Here is a 22,176-nt window from a genome sequence, read left to right as displayed (position 1 = left end):
TACACACACGTTCCAGACTGGAAAGCATATTTTCGGTAAAAAGACAAGTGTAAGGATACAGGTGTAGAGTCTGTCTGTGTGTGGAAACCTTCCAGGGGAGAGAATTCAACTGCAGTGCACGTGTAGATGGACCCTTAAACCTACAGATACCCTGGCTCATTTAAACACATTAAAGCTTATTTCATTCATTTTGAATAGCATCCCAATGCATTATTACAATAACAGGCAAGACACCCAGACTGCACCGCAGTACAACACACACGTTGGGTTAAAAAAAATACATTTTTTTCAAAAAGGTGTGTTAACAGCCCATTAAAAATGAATCTGCTGCCTTAGCACACTATAATGTGTTGCAATAACACATGTGCATTAGGGCAAATCATAGGGGCTGATTTATAAAACTTTCAGCCAGCGTATGGCTGGACAAATGCCTTTCGCAGGGCACTTCTACCACTAGATGGAGCTGAGCAACATAGGATATTCTGATGCTTCACAGCACCATCTAGTGGTGATAGCGTTGTGCGAATGGCGTTCGCCCAGCTATACACTGGCTGGAAGATTTATAAATCAGCCCCATAGTAAGAATGGGCTGAGTACTCGCCAGTAAGAGTTATATCTGTATTTGTTTCATGCATTTAGATGTGTTAACAGCCCATTAAAAATGAATCTGCTGCCTTAGTACATGATAATGTGCTGCAATATACAATATATGCTGCTCCTCTGCACCATCTAGTAGTAATAGTGCCGTGCAAACAGCATTCACCCAGCTATACGATGGGTGGAAGATTTATAAATTAGCCCCATAGTGGGAATGGACTGGGCACTCGCCAGTAAGGGTCATACCAGTTTTTTTTCTTCTTCTGCTAAGGTGTGTTAACATCCCATTCATGAATGAATCTGTTGCTTTAGTGCATGATAACATGCAGCGATAACACATGCACATTCTGTGTGCATGGATTTGTATGTTCTTCCAATGATTGTATGGGTTTTCTCCCAAAACACAAAGCAGGGATTTTTTGGGGACTGTTTTGTTTTGTGTGTCTTTAATGCCAATCCTGGTGTATAGATTTATCTACTTTAAATGCAAAGTAGATAAGCACCATTCCTCATCAAAGGAGAGGTGTCCAGCAGCATGGACAGCATGAGAGGTAAGTATTTACACTCTTCTTTTACAGGTATTGTGTTTCTGTAGAGTTTTAGATAAGGACAATGTCGCTTTAAGTGCTAATTTTATGTATAGTTTGAAATGTTGGTCTTAGGTGAGGGTCAGGTTAAGGATAGGGGGGTGAGAGGTCCCTTTACATTTTCACTTGTTGAAAACCTTCACACCAAGGATTATCAGGCTTTACTTTTGTAGACCCTTAAAGTCAACAAACTGCCAAAATAAAAAATGGTAGACGAAACAACCTTTAACCAAATTGGCCTTAGTATGCCTTTATAGGACCATGGTGGGTAGAGTAGTTTGTAAACTGCTCTGAGTTTTATGTGCTGCGTAAAGTGAACAATCTTACGGCATCTTAATGCATTTTTACCATCAGGTATTGTACAAGTGTCATGGATGGCCCCGACCCTGTCATTCTGGAGCCTGTGTGTACAAGCTGTGAGATTTCTGAGGTCCCGCGGCAGCTCAGCGCTGTCCCAGGAATCCATGTGGCCCTGCAAGATCCCCGGCTCCGAGGTTCCAATTGAGACCCAGGACCTGGCGATGCGGTGGTCCCGTTCCAGCACCCCAAGAGTTAACTGAAAAGAAGCAATGAAATACTGAGAGACGGGCAGCTGCCTGGGAGCGGTCCCCTGCGGATAATATTACACAGGATAATTACAGTAGATTGTGCAGCCAATAGAAACAGAGGCCATAAGCTTGTCTAGCTAATACATGGGAAATCGTTGCATGCATTTCCTATAAGCTGAAGTCAAAGGTCAGGTCATATTTCCCCATCCGCTGCTTGTACACCAGGTCAAATTTGTCATTCATGGATACGGTGAAAATATCCTTCCAAAGGCCGACCCTTCCTGGAGGAAAAGACAGAAACAGGCTTTAAAATGGTCTTACAGTACATCATTTATAAAAAACAAACAAAAAACTCTTGCCTAATTAGAAATCAGGATATTGCTGGATTGCTTAAAGTATAAGTCCACCAAAAATGTGTTCTCTTAGTTTTGAATAAAATGGTGAAGGGTTTGAACCTCTTTCAGATTTTTGCTGCATTCTGGGGCTCTGCTGGAGACATTTACCGTCATTTCCTGCCCTGCTGACCGTGTTTTACCAGACTGGAAGTGAAGGAATCTTTCCAGTAGTGGAAAGCTAGAGCCCCTGTCAGATTTGTATTTCTGTTTGTGTGCCTGCTGCTACTGCTCCTTGCTTTCTGCTTGGTGAAACTATTGTCAGCAAGACGGGAAGTGAGGGTGAAATAATATTATTTTAAAAAACCCAAAAACCTTGGATAGCAGTAAAAATGCAAACGGATTTACTCCTCTACTCCATCGAAAACTAGAAAAAACTTTTTGTCTTAACATACACTTTAACCACGTAAAGATTTTGAGAACACATCTCTTATGTCCTGCTTTCCTTCCTTCCGCCGCTCAGGGCTGTAGCTACCATGGGGCGAGTGAGGCACTCGCCTCAGGCACAGCAGAGAGGGGGTGTAGCCAGGGCAGCCTGGCTGCGCCCCCTTGCCCCTTTTGCCAAGGTGAGCACAGGACGCCATTGGCAACAGGGGCGCCAGGCAGCCAACACAGCTGCGGCTCAGCAGGGAGAAGAGGAGCGGCACAGGCTCCAGCTTCTCCTCGGATCCCTGTTTCTCTCCCTCACCTGTATGGGCAGAGGACTTTGTGTCCTCAATCTCTTTTTCTATTTCAAACGGGAAATGTCATGTTTAGACCCCTAATATCTCCCCTAAAGCCCCCCCAACAGGGGGGGGCACAATTTTCTGGAGGGGGCACAATTTTCTGGAGGGGGCACAATTTTCTGTTCTTGCCTCAGGCGCAAAATGAGCTAGCTACGGCTCTGCCGCCGCTGCTCCCTCCGCAACTATTATCAGAAATTGCTTTATTTATTTGCCAAAACGCAGCCACTTCTGTGTAAAGGGACACTTGAAAAAAGTCTGCAAGTGTCATTGAATAAATACATTAAATCAATGTAATGTTTCATGGTATTTACTATTTTATTTATATATAGATCCAAGATGTGACCTTTAATCTGCATATGACATCACTAAAAGAAAATTAAAAAGTTAAATTGTTTTCTAAATAAAATGTATTCCTATTGAACCCCTTTCTGACCCTTTATTTACCCTTAGCAGCCCCAATAAACTTCCCTGTAGCTATTATTTTTCTGCTGATTTTTTTTTTTATTTCTATTTGTTTTTGTTTTTTCATTTTCTGTTGTTTTTATTTGTTTCCTTTCTTATTTAGTTTGAGGGCTGCATAACAAGAAAATGCACAAAACTGGGAAAAAAACCCTTTCTGTCATGCATTTTTGTATAATTTTAAACAGGATAAATTATAGAATAAAACTACTTTTTCTAAACCACAGATTAAAACAGAAACAACGCATTTTTCTTTACATCTTTTTTTGTCTACAGATTACATAGAAAATAAAACATTTTTGCAAAACAGTATTAGTCCTTTCCAATTCCCCCCCACACACACACACCCACAAAAATGTAGTATTTTAATATCTTATACAATGATAAAGTTAAGACAAAAAAACAGGCCCATAGTGGAAATGTAATATTGTTTTAGTTCATAAGGGGTATGAAGGAATGAGACCTATAAAGGTCATAGTGTGTGAATATCAAATGCCTCCTTTTTTAGTTTTGGACACAGTAGGGAAGCATTAGAACCTCTCTCACATGATTAATGTTGTCCCTGCTGGGTAGCTTTATACTCCCTATTGGTCCTAGTGACCATTGTCATCAGAACAGAAAGTGATGACAAATACAATATTTAGCATTTATCACCAGGGCTGGATTTACTCTCTCTGCTGCCCCAAGGCCCGGTTCCTCTATGCGCTTCCCTCCCTGCAAATCCTCCCCATGGAGAATGGCAACCAGATGGTGGGGGCGGCAGGGCTAGATTTAATTTTTTTAATGTTTTTTTACATACATTTTATTTATCTTATTATTTTCATCACCTTTTTATTTGTTTATTTTAATTATTATTTTTTTTACTTATTTTTTTTCTTAATTCTTATTTATTTTATATATTTTTTCCACTTAACTTTATTGAAGAAGGCAGGAAATTTTGCCTTCCAATATTTTTAGTCAGGAAATCAGAAAATTTAGACTGATACAAAGACGTCAAATCACTGAATTGTTTAATAAAGGTGAGGTTTAAAATGGAATCAGTAGAATTGCAGTAGTAACAGAGGGAAACTGAATGTTATCGGTAGACCTTGCAGATGCTTATCTCCATATACTGGTGATAAGGTCATAACTCTCAGTTCTCAGTTCTCTTTTAGGTTTGGAGTTGGGATTGCGATTTCTTTTCTCTGGGATTATGTGTTTACGTCCAGTGAAGTTTTCAGCATGTTTATGTTTTCCCCCCAAAAGCATTAATTCTCTTTGTTCTCAGGAAGATCCAGCAGGAGATAGTTTTACCCTCTTGTCCAAGAAGATTCAGCTTTCTACTGTTTCTACAGCTGGCACAAGCTTTGCCTTAGTATCTTCCACCAGAGAGAGATCTTTAGCAGTGCGACCTCTTGAACCTAAATCCTCAATGTCTTTGTTTGGCGGCTCGTGGGTGCTCAAAGTGACCGTGGATGGCACCGCCAATATTGAAACTTGTTAAAGATGTTACCTTCAGGTGACATCTTTGGTGTGCTGGTGACTTCTTTAAAAAGTCTCCCCCATGAATAACTCAAGGCTTATTCCACAAGGAGTGTGGTGTCTTCATGGGCTTCATTCTCTAAAGCAGGGGTGGCAAACTGCGGCCCTCCAGCTGTTGTGGAACTACAAGTCCCTTGAGGCTTTGCAAGATTCTCACAGCCACGGGCACGACTCGCAGAGGCAGATGCATCATGGGATTTGTAGTTTCACCACAGCTGGAGGGCCAGAGTTTGCCACCCCTGCTCTAAAGTATCCTTGAAAGGCCACCAGTTGGAGTTCTCCCACAAAATTCACTAAACACTACAACGTGGAGGTGTCTTGTCCTTCCTAAGGTTTGGCAGTTTTAATGGCTTCTCATCCATCTAATAAATTCTAACAGCATTGCAGCTTTTAGCTCTGCATGTCTTTATTCTTGAGTAGTCTTTTCTGTCCCTTTTTTTGGTTATTGCTAGCTATATCCCATGAGTATGCTGACATGAGGAGGCCTAAAAAACTGAAAATTGTTCTTGATACTTACCCTAATTTTCCTTCATGTCAGCATACTTTCCCACATATTAGTTCTGTCCCGAGTCCAGTTACGGAACATTGGTGGAGGGGACTGGGCTCAAATATATGATATGGTAAGATGGTCCTAATGGGGGTCCGAAGGGCGGAGCTGGACCATGAGTATTCTGACATGAGAATAGGCCAGGAAAGGAAGCTTACTATAAGTATCGATAACAGTTTTCCAATTTTGTCTGTGTCCCTGTGCCACATTTTCCCTCACTTTCTGTCTGGTAAAACCATTGTTAGCAGGACAGGAAGTGATGAAATCTCTCAAACAGAACCTTGGATAGCAGTAAAATCTTGAGAGAGGTTCTAATCCTTCTCCATTCCATCCAAACCTAAAAAAAAGCAATTTGGCTATACATACACTGTAATGTTTATTGTAATGACTACATATAGTCAAATAACATTTTAGTCTCCTCTCTTGTGATGGCAGAGCAGCACATTTCCATTGAGTAGCTGACACCTTAACACTATATATTGTCAGGGCACAAAATAAATGGCCACTTGTAGTAGTTTTATCTTCAACAGCAAGCTACCAGCTTCCCTTCTTCCCACCCTGTCGAATCGTATCCCTTTGGCAGTAATGTCAGACACTTTGTGGCTCTAATGATTTTGATAGAGTAGGGGAAGGCTAGGATAGCAGTCAATATTGTACAGTGTTCTAACAGCTCACCTTTTCTTCATACACCTAAACAAAACTAATAGGGTGACAAATCTAGTTGGCAGTTTCAGGTGTACTGATGCAAAGTGGGTGATTTGTCTCTTTTTTGCCCCTGCCTCCAGACATTGTGAGCCACTTTTGGCTTTACAGGGGGCAGCACAGGACTGGGGGAGCAAAGAGTAAAAATCCATGCCTGCTGACAACCAATCATCAGGTGCAACAACAGAGCACAATGTAGTAGTCTCCTATTGTGTTTATTGGCTTGTAGTGTTAGTTAGGAAGTTCATTAGAAGTTCCTTTCAGCCATTAGAACCTGATCAGCACATCCAATGGGTACTGCTGGACCAAAGCATGGAAGAAAAGAAAAAAAGGGGGCAACTCTAGTGCCGTTGGGGTGCCCCAGATCTATCAGGATTTTATCCACACTCTACAGTCGACCAATATATAACAAGCACCTAGTGAAAGCTGAACAAGGTATTGAACAAAAAGATATTTGCATATGGAAACCCTCCGATAACTGTCATCCTGCAGGCAGCACTGCAGCTTGTTGTACTTTTTATGAGACAAACTTGCATTATGAATGAGACACCCACCTGATGCTCCCCTCTGCGATCCTGTAACTGGGGCACATGAATTACAAGCTAATAAACTGCCTGCTCACATCTTCAGAATGAAAATAACCAACATGCTAAAAGAAAACAAAAATAGAACTGAAAACATACATGACATTCAAAGAAAAAGAAAAGGAGAGTCAACAAAACATAAAACATGTATCAAACGCACATGTATAGGATGAAAATAAAATGAAGGTTAACATAAAGATAAAATGAATTACAAAAAAAGACACCCGCTAAATTGTGATAATCAAGCAGCAATCCACCCAAAATGGTTATTTTTATATAATTCCTAGATCTGGTCAGACAGTAGGCTGACATTGCCTCTGATGTGTTATGTTCCTTGGAGGTTCCTGGTTCCTGGTAATACATTCTCATGTATTACAGTTCTTCAAAAAGATACATATTTTGTATTAGCGGTCTTCATTATTGTGCATTTGTTTGTTTTTAAAGGTGTACTCCAGTCAAGATCTAAATTTAGACCCAGAAAGGCTTACATGGAGAGCAGCTTGCCTGCCCAGAGCTTCTGTTTTCGATTATTAGTTGCTGTAGTACACCAAGCCAACTTTTGCCCCAAAACCCCCTTGAAATCATAATCTGGTGTTCTGAGGACAACATCTCCTCTTCAATTTGAAGGTGGCATGGGGTATTTCTTGCTCTGCCCAGTTTTGTCCTAGAAGAACCGGTGGTAGTGTCACCATGCTGAGGATGTCATCTCCCTGCTTCCAGCGAATGTTCATTTTACCCACTCTCCATGATTGCCACCCTCCTCAACACTTCTTTTAGCTTCCCTGAGCTATTTCGGATACCTCTCACAATGCTTAACAAAACACCCATCATCATCAGTTAAGCTTCTTGCAGATATGAGATGAAAGTCATCTGATCCTGCTGAATTGGGCTACAAATCTACGTTTTGATGGCCAATACAATCTCGATTTGATCATTCAATAGCTCAGTCAATGTAATTAAACTGATTGAATTTAAAAAAAATTCACAAAGGAGGACCAGCTGTGATAGAATTTCATTAATCACTTGCAATCAATAAAATAACTGAATGTATCAGAAAACCGATCGTAAGACTGTTCATGTAAATGTTTTTAATACAATTTTCCTAGATATTTTTATGACTGAAGGATTATAATTTTGATCAATATTTAGTCAATCACAAAATGCACAGTCTTGATAATAATTGTTCTTGGCAGGTACAAAAAATTGGGCATGTTGGAATACCACCCCAATAAATATGGTTCTTTCTAGTGTTGTGGTAGTGTCTGCCAACTTCCTCATATCACTCTCCTAAGACTAAACATAAATGACGGGCCAAGCCAAGCATGTGTGCTTAGCAGAGCACTGCACATTGGGAGGACCCTTTAACTAATAGACTATGCATATATGCATAACTGTGCTGTGAAATCTATAGAAGCTAAGGAATCAAAATGCATCCTGATGAAGAAACTATGCTTTAAACTGGGAGTGCATTAAGACAAATATAAATCTAATACATAGCCATTGAAACTTTAGCATAGCTGTAATGTTTTGACAGCATCTCCAGATTCCAAACGTTATTTGTTGCCCGAAGTTGCTCTTTCTCACGTGCAACAAAAAATAGTCCTCCATTCTTGTCGGATGCTTGTGCCTAGAGAAAGAATGGATGCTTTCTCAAACTACAAAAACAAACATGATGACATCTATCCTACACGTACCTCTGCCCACTGAGAGGGCCTCTGCGTTACAACACTGGTCAATAAGTTGATGGCAATGTTCTATCGTGCACTCCAGCTGGGCTTTGTCATAAGAAACTCCCAGAAACCTCACCAGCTGTTCAACCATTGTGCCGAGGTCCTGGAGGGAGACAAAAACAGTACATCTCTAGCTCTTGACATGTCGATTTAGTGGTTAGAATGTTTACTTTGCAGTGCTGGGATAATGGGTAAAATTCCCTCCAGTAAGTATGGTTTGCATATTATTCTTCTATTTGCATGAGTTTTCTTTTACTAAAACATTAATGTTTTATTAATGGTTTCCACCCAAACTGGCCCTAGTACTGTATGTGCATGTGTATTGCATTCAAATTGTAGGGGGGCAGACAATGATGTGAATGGTTTACTGTGAACTGTGTACAATCCAGTGGAATGTGTTGCAGCTACACAACAAGAAAGCATATGTCACCAGAGCATGTATTTATGAAAGGTTCTTGTTTACAAAGATGGAAAAGAGGTGATAACTGCTGGGGTACCGGGGATCAGATAGGCAATACTTATTTTCCCGATACCCTAGACTAAAATTAGCAGTTAAAGGAGAATTTCGGGGAGCGTAAAAATACTGCTCCAATACTTAGATCCAGGGTTGGATACTGCAGCTGTCACGCAGCAGCTCTAACACCCAAAGCTGACCGATCATGTGACCGGTTAAACAAGTTAGGTTTAGAGGTGGGGTAGGAGTTTAGACCTTTGCTCAAGAGAGATTCTTCATTTTGACTAAGTTTATATAATGATAGGTTGAAGATTTTTATGGACAGAGGTTCTTTCTCTTAAAATAAAAGTTATTAAAAAAATGGAGCTCACTTAAAAGCCATGCCAACTGGCTTTGTGGGTGGCTAAGTAACGCATAATAGAAATCAGAAATATATTTTCTTCTCTAGCTTATTAGCAGCTAAACCCTAGGCCCTAACACTGTCACATGACCAGGAGAGTGACATCACTGCTTCCACAGGTTGTGGACACCAGTCATTTCAGTGTCGGCTAGATAGAGCAGGTAAGGAGGATCGGGAGCTTTGCAGAGAAACTGTCACTTTGTCCTGCATGGGCAGGGGTGACAGGGTCTCTTTAAGTTACCTTTTTCATATAAGCTTAGTTTATTAACTCCATGGACAATGGGTTGACCCTGAGGTCTTCTGACACAGGAATTGATATGAATGGTTCCGTATGCTACCAGAACATGGCCTTACCTTGTGCATATCTTCATATTTCAGAAAAAGTACATTAGAATCCAAATGATGATCCCAGAATTCAAGGACGTGGTCAAACCATGAACCGTAGCCCACTGTGGTCATAAAAAAGGAAGGGAGTTAACATTTCTATCAGAAACAGTTATCGGTGTTTTAATAAATACTCAAATTAATAAGTCAAGCAGGCCACAGAGCAACATGCCAAATGCAGTAACCAGAACAACCAAACACAAGGTCAACTCTGATTAGTTGCTATGGATTATTGCACCATTTACACCATTTTTGCTCTTGGCCCTGGCTTATTACATTGCTGGTTGGAGAAAGTGCCTAGAGTGGTTTTGAGAGAGCAAGAGAACATTTCTGAAAGTCATATAACAATAAAGCAACACAACAAAAAATCAATGAAGCTATAGCAATCTGTGCAAACTAACTCCAAAACTGTGCTGAAACATGAATGATACAAAACACGTATGCTTACATACCCAGAAATGATATACAATGTTGCAGAATGCAAATACAAAGTAATAAAAGTCTTTCAATGTATCAAGATGTTCTCTCTTCTTTCTTTTGAATGCAAAGTGTGAATGGCCTCCAAAAAAGCAAACCATGTTCCCCACACCAGGGCTCTCAAACCCTTCCTGAGGACCTAGGATGGGCATGACTGGTGGAGCAGAGGGAGGTCAGCAAACATCTGTTTGCTGCTCTCCTCACCCTGTGAATGAACCCGGAAGCGACAAGGATTTCAGCACTTCCTGGTACAGAGCTGTCATTTACCAGCTGATATGGACAGAGGAGAAGAAGATGATCAAGCCCGATCTGTGCTTAATTAGATTCAGTGGGGCACAGACATGACATTAGGGGTCTAATAGAATCATAATGTCTCTTTAAAGAGTAAAGAGGACTTGTAATTTCTACTAGGCTATCACATAGGGGGCTATTAGTTAAATGTAAAAAAAAAAAAGTTTAAAAAATAAAGTAACATGAATTCAATAACAAAATAGTTTTTTTTTTTTAAAACCCTCCCCAACGTAAACACTCTCACACATACATAAAGATGTGATGGGTGTGCCTACGCAGGAAATGTGCCACACATGTTGGGTATTGCCGCGTACACCAGAGTGAGTGCAATAATTCTAGTTTGTTCTATTTACAGTTAACTCTAAAATCATAACCTTTAAAGGGTTTTAAATCGTTGCCTATGGACAATTTTTGGATGTCAAAACTTATCACGGTTTTATGGGTGCACACAATTTTAAGGTTTGTTTTCTATTTACTTGGCACAAACCTCATTCATTTTTACCAACAAGTGAGTATTATATATAATGAAAGTGAGCTTTAATGTATTTTTTACTGAAATTTGGGTTGGATAAACAGTTGTGCTAATAATTTTGCCCAGAGGTCGGCTTTAACCACAAATCACAAACCGCAAAAGTGTCTATACTCCTCCACAGATCTTAAAATCAACATACAAAAGTGTTTTTGTGCCCGAAATATACATACATCAATTATATCTATATGTGTGCCTATCTATACACAATTTGAAACCAGTGCTCTAAAGCAGTGGTTCTCAACTTGTGTAACCTCAGGACCCACATTTGTCCTTGGACATTAAAGGAGAACTATGGGGTCAGTGTTTTTCCCCATAGTTCTCCTTAGGGTAACGGGAGGACACAAACTAGCATCCTCCCGTCACCCTAAGCTCAGTATACCGCGAGCTACATGGACGTCGAGATCCGCCCAGCTGCGTGAGTGACAGCTGGCTCTCCCTATCTAGAGGCAGAGCCAGCTGTACCCGCCACCTCCCCCGTCCGTTCCGCCAGTCAGCGCTGGCAGATCGGAGCGGGGAGAGGGGAATCCAACCCCTCCCCCTGTCACGGCCTCTCTGCCGTGACAGGATCGAGAGGTGAGCGAACCCGGTATGTGTTCGCTCACCTCCCGATCTACTGAGCCGACTTGTGACAGTCTCATTGTCACAGGTCGGCTAGAACTATGAGGTGAGTGGAAATCACTCATCTCATAGTTCTCCTTTAAGTCGCGACGCAAGTGGCACTGCAATGGAACGCACAGCATTAGGGTATCTCGCGTTCCGGTGCGGATGTACGAACTGTGGGTGGGAGGTGCGTATGGGGTACCATTCAAATGAATGGGAACGCAACACACCTCCCACACCAGATTGCACAGTAGATGCAATTGCGTGGTACAGTGTGTTAATTGCACGGGACTGTACTATTAACGCACTGTACTAGTGTGAACGGGCCCTCAAAAACACTAACATACATACACAACAACAGACACAATCTCACACACTCACAGACATTCTCACACACACACACTCCAAAAACATTTTTTTCCTTTTTTTTTAGAGCCACCCAGCCTCCCTACCTTATGAGAAATGGAGTGGATCCTCAGCCTGGGATCCAGTGTGGGCTGTTGTGCTGTGACAAAGATCCATCCATATGTGCATTGCTTGTACAGCTCCCTTTTGTGCCCTGTAGAGGTGTAGGAAGCCACTCCATTCCAGGCACCTCTAAAGGGCACTTGAGGGAGCTGTAAAGCAATGCACGTTTGGATGGAGCTCCCTCGCGGCTATACTCCCAGTCCACCCCACCTCAAGCTGACACTCGGCGCCAGGCAGCATTTTTGAATGGCTGCTTGGCGCGAGAACTGACAGTGCTGTGCTAGGGGGAGGCTGAGGAACCTCTCACCAAGAAAAGTGGAAGGCATGTAGTGACCCACTGAACATGGTTTTGTGGGTTTCAGCTTATGATCTTCAGCTGAAAGCTGTAAATGTTTTTCTTCTTACATTTGTCATTCATGAACCTCCTGCAGAACTCCTGGAAGGTTCCTCGGTAACTCATAGTCCGCAGGGACCGATGGAACTGATAGTAAGACACCACCAGGTCTTTCGGGTTCCGTGCCATGTAGATGACCTATAGCAGAAGATGAGTTTACAATGAGCAAATCATTATAGAGCATTACAGTGGCTTTCCAGCCCACATACACAGGCGATGCTTCAGGTCTGAGCAACTACATCAAAAACAACTAGATCAATCTCCTTTAGATCTATCAACCACTCCGTAATGCAAGGAACTGCCTGATTGGGTACAAATGGATTAGAAGATATGCTAATAACATTCCATTTTACCTCCTTCCAATGGCTCTGCAAACTGTTCATAAATACATTTTATATGGAACACGCAGCAACTCTCAGGGAACTTCACCTCTTTCAATTGACCAGGAATAAAGCATATATCCATACATCCAAGAGTTCAGTCAAACACCTGAATTTGATTGATTAAATCGGCATATAAGTTCACAACCGCAGTCCAGGTTATTGAAAAATTGTTCAAAGCCTGAAACAACGATGACAATTCTGTTTAAAGCAGCTGGATTCTTCCACTAGGTTTGATCCAGGCGATTTGTAGAGGATTAAAATCACTAATTTCCGAGTTCGACTGCTTGAAATTTCAATTCCAGCTCAATCGCAAGCAGTTGAAACTGCCAAAAGGTTGCCACATGTATGTCCAGCTTTACCATTCTATTATAGTTACCTTGGATTCTCCATTGTGCAGGTCTCTTGGCAGGAATTGGTGGGGTAGGTGACTCTTGATTAGTCGTGGAGAGGTCAGTTCCTGCACCAAAAACATACACAATGTCATACATCTCATGAAGTTATCAATATAATCCTAAATGTTTCTGTGCTCTACTATACCAAATTAATTAAATGACATACACATATTTTTGTGTAATTTTATGTATTTAATTAATATTAATAATAAAAAGTTGATATAAAAAAATAAATAAATAAATAGATAACAGCTACACCTTCTGTGCCAAGGAAAAGCAAGAAAGATCAGATTACAAACACTGCTAAAGGGACATAGGCCCACTTCCTTCTGTCCTAGCTGAGAAGAAACTATTTACTTATTTTAAACAAGCAACCAAGTGTTGACATTTTGTATTAGACAATGAAGCATTTTCGACAAACTGAGTGTCATGGATGTTGCTTGAAAATGTGTAAACGTATACAACGTAATATTTTCCCCTAAAAAAACAGGATAATCAGAACAAAGGCACTTCACTACCTAAATGCAGGTTGCCATGCAGTACTTGAAAAAAAAGGAAAAGTTGCAATCTTCTGGGTGTATGGTGGGTTAACTTGTAGCCCTGCAAGTGTAGCTTGATCCCTATTGGGCAAGAGCATGCTTAAACTTGTAGCCCCCCTCTCCCATTTATCTCAAAATTTGACCATAATCGTGACCACAATCTTCTCTTAGTTACTCATTTGTGGTCATGTCTAACAACCAATCCAATGCTGGGTTTCATTTTCTAATGACAGCTGAAAACACTTGGGTGCTAGAGACACGGCTTCATTTTTCCTATAGATATTCTGAACAATACCTTGATGATATCCAACCCAGGCTGAGGATACTCCAAGACAGGCAGCTGCTCGTCAATGTTCATCAGTCCAATCTCATCAGGATCGGCCCCTTGGCTCACTAGATACACAATCTCCTGTAGCAAGCTTGTCCCTGCAAAATAAGATTTCTGTGAAACACTAATGACATGTATTGTACATTGGCAAACAGATGAACGTGAGAGGGCCAGATTTTGAGGTTTTAAAAAGCTCTACCAGGAAGGATAATCAATTGGACTTGTGGTTCTGTCTGAGAATATTGATGACAGAGCTCAGTATTGTTGGCACGGGTTTCTTGCTACAAACAGAAATGGGTTTCACCTTGATAGTTATACTATTTTGTACTGATCTAAACTGTAGAAGAGAGAAGCTTGAAAGGTGTTCTTAATACCTGAGACATGAGTCTTGCCCTGATTGTCACGTACCATTGGCTTGTTCTTGTGTCACTCATTAATCTGTTATAGATTGCAGATACTGATTTGCAGACGTCTGCCTCCTCCCCTCGTCTGTGCCTCTTTGCACCATCATTAGGCTGAAGGGAACTGAGCTCAGTGATTCTTTATGTATTATTAATTTACCATAATTATATTGCTCTAACACATTACAGTGTTATTAGAGCCTTTCACATCCGTCCTTGTCAGCCACAGGAGCTCACTATCTAAACCTGCTGACTAGGGTCAGAGTTCTGCAGGCCATGTGTAAGGAGTTGTTTCAGGGAAACGAAAAAGTGTTACCTTATATTTCCCCATTTCATACATCCCAACTGTCCCTCATTTTAATCCCAGGACTGCGTAATCGTGCATGATTGCACACAGCGATTGCCGTACGCCCCCTTTGATTTCAATGGCGTTATATCCCGATATATATCCATGTGGCAATAGCTGAAAAAAAGTACAGGTGGTATCGTGGAGGGAAACAATGCAATATGCCTGGGGCGACCGGGGTGTCATTAGAAAATAATGGCACCACCAGAGCGATCGGCGGTGTTGTGCAAATCCGTGACCAGGGCTGGATTTCCCACAAGGCCAACCAAGGCCCGGCCTTGGGGCAGCAGGGAGTAGAGGGGCAGCAGGGGTATGGAATTCCTATCTCCCGACCCCCCGGGACATGCAGTTCCGGCCGACGAGCAGGTAGTTTTCTACCTTTAGCCCTGCTTTGGGCAAGCAGGACTGAATGTCGAGAGGGTAAGCCATCGCTTGTTTTGTACAAGTGATCTCGGCGATGTCACCAAGATTACTCGTATGCAGCCTGCATACAGGGGGGTGCATTAAGGAACCTGGCATTGGGGCATCAGGAAGAGTAAATCCGGCCCTGTCCGTGACCCCGTGGATACCTGCACGGTTGCGTGTACGATTGTCGTGCGGTCACGGATCGCCCTAGTGTGAACCTAGCCTGAAACCAAATCCCTCTGTCCCTTTTTCCTCCTCAGTGGTCCCTCTTTTTGGTCTGATATACAGATATCTATGAAAACGTTCCATTTAACTTGCAAAAGTGTTATTCTACAGTAAAATCTTCATTTTACTTTATTATCATGGTTGCTATAATGAAAAGCCAGTATATAGAAAAAAAAATAATGGTAAAAAATAATTGGGTTTACCCAATCATTTTTGGAGACACACTGGGGGCTTCAGCTGCCATTGTGAGGTGCTGGGCTTCTGGTGTGTGCCTGCGCCTCCAGGCATACCTGCACCCAATTTGTCCTTTGCTATATACAGTATGCTCCAAGATAGAGGCTCTCATAGATTAGAGTTAGGAACGAACCACACTACGCAGAGGAGCCTTGAGGTGCCAGTGTGCCTTCCAATATTAGGCAAAAGGTGTTTAACTAAAACCTCTGATTTTAACGCAAGTCGAGACAGTGTAAGCTTTTTTGCAGTATAGCTGGTAAATGTGCTGGGAAATTTTTGTGTTAGGTTTCTTCAGCATTGGTAGATAGATGTCAACAGTGCACCAAAGTATTGTAAGCCAAAGTGCTCGTTTATTTAAAATGTCATGTCATCAGAACAATTGGGGTTGAATTGGGTTTTCCCAAGGCAACTCTACGTTCGGTTCCTTCACCGCTCGCCATTCTCGCCAAAGTAGTACTTCATATGTTTTATTCTTTGGCAGACATGGAATTAAGCATGGGGCATAGTCAACCCTACAGGAGTATTGAATTCTGATGACTGATAGGTGAATATACTGTGAATATATTTATATACACTATATTACCAAAAGTATTGGGACAACCCTCCAAATCATTGGATTCAGGTGTTCCGTGAAATTTCCTTGCTACTAAATATTCCATGGTCAACTGCTAGTGGTATTATAACAAAGTGGAATCAACTGGGAACAACAGCAACTCAGCCATGAAGTGGTAGGCCACGTAAAATGACAGAGTGGGGTCAACGCATGCTGAAGCACACAGTGTGCAAAAGTCACCAACTGTCTGCAGAGTCAGTAGCTACAGACCTCCAAACTTCGTGTGGCCTTCCGACTGGCACAACAACAGTGCGTACAGAGCTTCATGGAATGGGTTTCCATGGCCGAGCAGCTGCATCCAAGCCTTACATCACCAAGTGCATTGCAAAGCGTCGGATGCCGTGGTGTAAAGCACGCCACCACTGGACTCTAGAGAAGTCGAGACGTGTTCTCTGGAGTGACGAATCACACTTCTCTGTCTGGCAATCCTATTGACGTGTCCGGGTTTGGCGGTTGCCAGGAAAACGGTACTTGCATGACTGCATTGTGCCAAGTGTGAAGCTTGGAGTGGGGATTATGGTGTGGGGTTGTTTTTCAGGGGTTGGGCTTGGCCCCTTAGTTCCAGTGAAGGAAACTCTTAAGGCATCAGCATACCAAGACATTTTGGACAATGCTCCCAACTTTGTGGGAACAGTTTGCGGATGGCCCATTCTTGTTCCAACATGACTGTGCACCAGTGCACAAAGCAAGGTCCATAAAGACATGGATGAGCGAGTTTGGGGTGGAGGAACTTGACTGGCCTGCACAGTCCTGACCTCAACCCGATAGAACACCTTTGGGATGAATTAGAGCGGAGACTGCGAACCCGGCCTTCCCCTCCAACATCAGTACCTGACCTCACAAATGTGTTTCTGGAAGAATGGTCAAACATTCCTATAAACACACTCCTAAACCTTGTGGACGCCTTCCCAGAAGAGTTGAAGCTGTTATAGCTGCAATGGGTGGGCCAACTCAATATTGAACCCTAAGGACTAAGACTGGGATGCCTTTAAAGTTCATGCGCTTGTAAAGGTAGGCATCCCAATACTTTTGGCAATATAGTGTATCTATCTTTGAGCGTCGATGCATATATTTGTCTGCCACCTTGAGAAAGTGGTCCTCCATGTCCCCAGAGCGTCAGTAGAATCATCCTTTTTTGTACGTGAATCTCTTTTTTGTACTTGAACTTGGTACTTATCACCTCAGTAAAGGATTGAGGTTTTATCCATAATATTTCAAATAAACCTGTCATGATAGACACAAGGAGCGTGCCATTGCTAAATTCTATCTGGAAATGCCAGTTGCTTCCCTATCTCTAGTTTTAATGCTTGCCTAAGCAATAACCTGGAAAAAGGAAGCCAACTGGTTGCAGTGGGTAATTTAGGCAGATTTTCTAGCTACCAAGAGGCCCGCTGTACAAGGCTTTATATTTTGACACCTAACACCTGCTTTAATTCCAGCCACTATACTACTAAAACTGCATGTGCTGTGTTTCCAAATACAGCTATAAATACAATTACAGCACTTAAAGGCAAAATAATTAGAGGCCATTAGATCCTCCGGAACAACAATATTATCGTCCTGATAGGTAAACACCCTATTCTATTCTATGTCACACACACACTATTCAAACTTCCCATATTTATATTTACTGGCCGAGAACAGAAAGAATTTATAATGAACAACTCCAGCAGAATACTAAATTATTTACTGCAAATACTACTGACAGCAGCAGGAAATGGGACAAAGCTGACAAACATGACCTGTTTAATTTGATGTCAATAATTAGTTCCAACAGGGAATAAATTAATCTTCTCTATGTTAAAATTAAAGTGCATTTCAATATGTTTGCTGATCTCTGGGTAAGTCCTCCCTCCATCTAAAATGTACCCACTTTACCCCTGCTAGCTTAAAGCCCAATTACATTTAAGGTACCTAAACTAAATGCCCCATTTTATTTACCTGAATCCATGGTTATTTATTCTGGACTGCAGTGTTGGAGGGTCTTTTTTCTAGTGCCCACGTTGCCCGTTGGTAATTGGGAGCTTGCCACTGGCTACTAAAGGGGTCCTCTGAGGGGTTGCTCACAGGTTCTGAAGACTTTAAGTGACGGCATATTGCTGTCATGACACATGGGGCAAGAACGGGACCGATCAATGAGCCTGGACTACACTGGGGGATGAATGGTCTCCACTACCGAAAGAGATGCCGCGGAGGGTCATGTGACACAAACTCAGATTAGTAGAAAAGTAGATTAGAGGCGTTTTCAAAAAGAAAAATCATGAATGTGTGGGAGGTTGGCTGAGATAGAAGAGACTGAGGCAGATTTGATTTTTCCCAGTAATGGACTTTAAAATGAACCTATTGCTTTGCCCATGTGGGGTTCTCTGCCACCCCATGCACTAGCTGAAGTGAAGAAAAGAAGTCCTGTGTAAGCTAAGAGACCCTGTGGATGAGAGGGAAGTATGGGACCAGTGAGACATAAGACAGGGTGACAACGCAGAAGAGCAATTGGGAGGCACTTGTCACCCCACAGCAGGAAGTTCCGCAACAAGGGCCTTAATTGCAGGTATTTTAAATAAAGATACATATTTAAAAAGATAGGAAACTACTAGTTTATTTGATAATTTACGTACCGGGTTTAGAACAATTTTAAAGCACAACTCTGTGTAGAAAAAAACAAAAACAAACAAAAACCTATTCCTTCTCTGCCCACAACTACCCAATCGGAAACCCATAAAAACTTACCTAAATCTACTGTCATGTGATCCTCCACATCTCTTCTGGTAGCGGTGACCGGTGATTGGAATCTGCTATTTGTTATCCCTTCTGCTCTGCCCCTTGCATAATGATGTCCCACTTAAAAGCTGCAGGACATTGGGAGAACCCTGGGAGGACTCCAGTAAGGACCCGGTGATGATCATTTTTGACAGCTGATGATCAGTATCCATGTCACCAGGAGATGAAGAAAGAAGACTTAGGACCTGTCCTGTCACGTGATAGAGTTTTAGGTAGGTCATTTGGGGCTTCTAGGTACATTGATATTCATATCACAAAATATAGATTAGGTACAGGGGAATGGAGTGGAATGGAGATTTTTTTTTTGGGAAACCAGCTTTGAAGACACAACATCTAGTGTTTTCTTTTAAGCTACTACTTGATGCATGTGACTCTGGTTCAGATGATAGTTATGAAGAAAGGGTAGGCAAGGGCATCAGTAGCGCCAGGCACTTGGGGCACGTGCCCTGCATTTATTGCATGGTGCCCTGCATTCTGAGGCTTCTTCTGCCTGCCAATGTTCTTATTTCAGTAGCCGCCTTTGCCCAATGTATTGCTTAAGGGCAGTCACAGTTGTCATCTGCAGAATTGAAGAAGGCCAACTTCAGCATGCCATAAATGTATGTATTCATTTTAATGAATTTTTTTTTAATGTGTTTTAGCTCACACTAGTGTAGAGTGTGAACAATTTTCATGCATGTGTGCAATTTATGTGTGCAATCATGGAACACACAAAAAGGCGCATAGCGCTTGTGGTGCCATTCATTGTTAATGCCACCCCAAACGTAGCAAGCAAGATGTGCTTCAACCGTGTAAATATGTGCTACAAATGCACAAAAAATGTGCTAAACTCAAAGTTTAGAAAGGTGCATGAGCTTTTTTGCTTAATTTCTCAATGGATGGATGTCACACAGTGTAAGTGAATGAGGGCTTAATGCATTTCATGATTTTTGTACGCATTATCTGTTTTTGTTTTGGCCAGTGAAGGTGAAATTAAGTATAGTTTGCTTCTGGGTGGGGGATTGTTGTCAAGAGCTAAAACGCACAAATGTGCACGCTACATGCATTTTTCATACACTCCTACTGCAGTCTATGGTGCAAAAAATACACTACAGTATGTAGCATCAAAAGAATTATCCCGTGGCATTGTCCAAGTTGCACAGAAGCGTGTTGCGTAGGGGTGAACGGACCTCACAGAAAATAATGGGATTCCTTTTGCCGTGTATTCCCGCAAAACAGCCGACGCGCTTTAAATCTAATATCACACAAGGAGCCAGACTAGAGGGGCAAATCCAGTGTATCATCAATGAAGCTGATTCTAGGAATTTTGCTGATTTCTGCTCTCAAATATTTAGTAACTGCAGCAATACACAAAATAAATGCATGCTGATTTCAAGATGATATATTTATATCATCATGTATGTTATATTTATGTCACCAGAACCTCTGCAATGCCTAGAAAACAGAACCCTGCTGGTTTAAAGGTCTAGGATCCTGAACATGCAGGATTGGCTTTTGGAGATACAAGAAAGGGAGAGAAAACAATGACATCATATCAAGCTCTGACTCATCCACCTTCTGTAGACTTGCAAGGGTTAACCATCATAAACTGTCTACAGGATGGCAAGCCCAAGATGTCTGGGGGAAAGAAGAGTGCTACTGTTTATGTATGCAGTGCCCTTCTGTCTGTGCCCGCTGGCTATGGTGCCCCCTCTGCATCCTCATTATAGTCAAACATCACATCACAGGCAATTAAAGTTTCCAAGAAGCAGATCCTGCAGACAGACACCAAGAGGGGACTGGTGCATTAATGGCAGACAGGCTTACAGTGCAGATCTCTCTGTGCACAGTAATCATAACACATGCATATGATGGTCTTTTTGCACTTACCTGATTTGGGGTAGGTGACAATCCAGATGTCATTTTTTCTTACTGAAAAGTCAGCAATTTCCTCCATCTTCCCCCTGCAGAATGGGGGCAACCTGATCCCATTGTACTCAAAGTATTTGCTCTCAAACTCCACCGGGGTGCTGGGGGTCTCTGCCTCGCTCTCTGCCATGCTCAGTGATGCTGGTGGGCGAGAAGCAGCAGCAGGTTGGGGTCCGGTGTGGGAGAGATGCTGGGCAGGATGGCTGAGCTGGATACGGTGATGTAATGCGATGCTGAGGATGCAGCAAACGGTGTTCCGGAGCTCCCTCTGGTGTTCAGTGGAGGAATTATAGGGGACCAGCAGGCTGGCAGAGCGCATGCGCACCCCTCTCTGATCCATTAAAGGATGGAGAATTCTCCTAGGAGCTGACTTCACTTCTCTGAATGGGATGTGCCTGATCACAGCCACCAGCTGTACTCTATGTTTTCTAGTTTTTCACGGCAGTTGAAAATATATTCCTTAATAAAAAAAACAACTGCTCAAATAATGTTAAATGCATAGTCCACCTTTTACAATAATAATAATAAAAAATGTGCACACCTTCTTAAAAGAAAAAATGTGCTTTTATAATTTTTTTGGCATTGGTGGCAGTAAAGCATTGCGGGATGCAATACTCTGGCTCTGCAGATTGTTCTTCCCAGAGATGGGAGGAAGTATGAATGTACTACAAACAGGGTGACATCACCACACTTGTACTCCATTGAGAATTACAAGCCCCTTGACCTCCTGACCTCATGCCTCAGGGAGTCATGTCTGTGACTGTCAGAGTCTTGCAATGCCTCATGGGAGTTCTAGTTGCACCACAGTGGGAGGAATGAAGTTTCCTGACCCCGAAACATATAAAAATGAATTAGCAATGATTACCGTATTTTGCGTTACATAAGACGCTCCGGACCATAGGACGCAGGGAGGTCTGGCGCGCCTTATGGAGCACTCGACAGACTGTAGCTTCTGTCACAGCTTCTATGACAGAAGCTGTGACAGAAGCTGCAGTTAGTGACCGCTGAGACAGGGGGCGCTTGGATTACAGCGCCACGGTCTCAGTGATCACACAGAGCAGACGAAGAACGTCCGTTCTTCGTCTACTCTATGGTAATCTCGATCGTCGCCGCTGCTCGGTTTTAATACGAGTGATCTCATTACATCACTTGTATTAAACGAGCAGTGGCTCCTACTGCTGAACTCGATCGCCGCTGCTCGGCTTTAATACAATTGATCTAATTAGATCACT

General features: G+C 42.2%; 1 protein-coding gene across 1 annotated transcript; it reads right to left on the bottom strand.

Annotated features, from left to right (window-relative positions):
• Positions 1 to 1,458: 1,458 nt before the first annotated feature.
• SULT4A1 (sulfotransferase family 4A member 1) lies at positions 1,459 to 21,203 on the bottom strand. The gene is made up of 7 exons (XM_018553450.1): positions 20,906 to 21,203; positions 14,002 to 14,132; positions 13,152 to 13,232; positions 12,404 to 12,530; positions 9,601 to 9,695; positions 8,357 to 8,495; positions 1,459 to 2,013 (listed from the first exon to the last, which is right to left on the bottom strand). The coding sequence occupies exons 1-7, from the start codon at positions 21,072 to 21,074 to the stop codon at positions 1,901 to 1,903; spliced, it is 855 nt and encodes a 284-aa protein (XP_018408952.1). The 5' UTR covers positions 21,075 to 21,203; the 3' UTR covers positions 1,459 to 1,900.
• Between the last annotated feature and the right edge of the window lie 973 nt (positions 21,204 to 22,176).

This window comes from Nanorana parkeri, unplaced genomic scaffold, assembly GCF_000935625.1.
Source record: "Nanorana parkeri isolate BGI_ZX_2015 unplaced genomic scaffold, ASM93562v1 scaffold120, whole genome shotgun sequence".
NCBI classification, from domain to species: Eukaryota; Metazoa; Chordata; class Amphibia; order Anura; family Dicroglossidae; genus Nanorana; species Nanorana parkeri.
Note: the sequence above shows the minus strand (reverse complement) of the source record. Positions and strands in the feature narration are given on the sequence as shown.

Coding starts and splice junctions, on each gene's coding strand:
- SULT4A1 (XM_018553450.1), bottom strand. CDS start 21,074: ATGGCAGAGAGCGAGGCAGAGACCCCCAGCACCCCGGTGGAGTTTGAG. Junction 14,133..20,905: donor TGTCACCTACCCCAAATCAG/GTAAGTGCAAAA, acceptor CTTATTTTGCAG/GGACAAGCTTGCTACAGGAG. Junction 12,531..13,151: donor TGCACAATGGAGAATCCAAG/GTAACTATAATA, acceptor CTTCTGCTATAG/GTCATCTACATGGCACGGAA.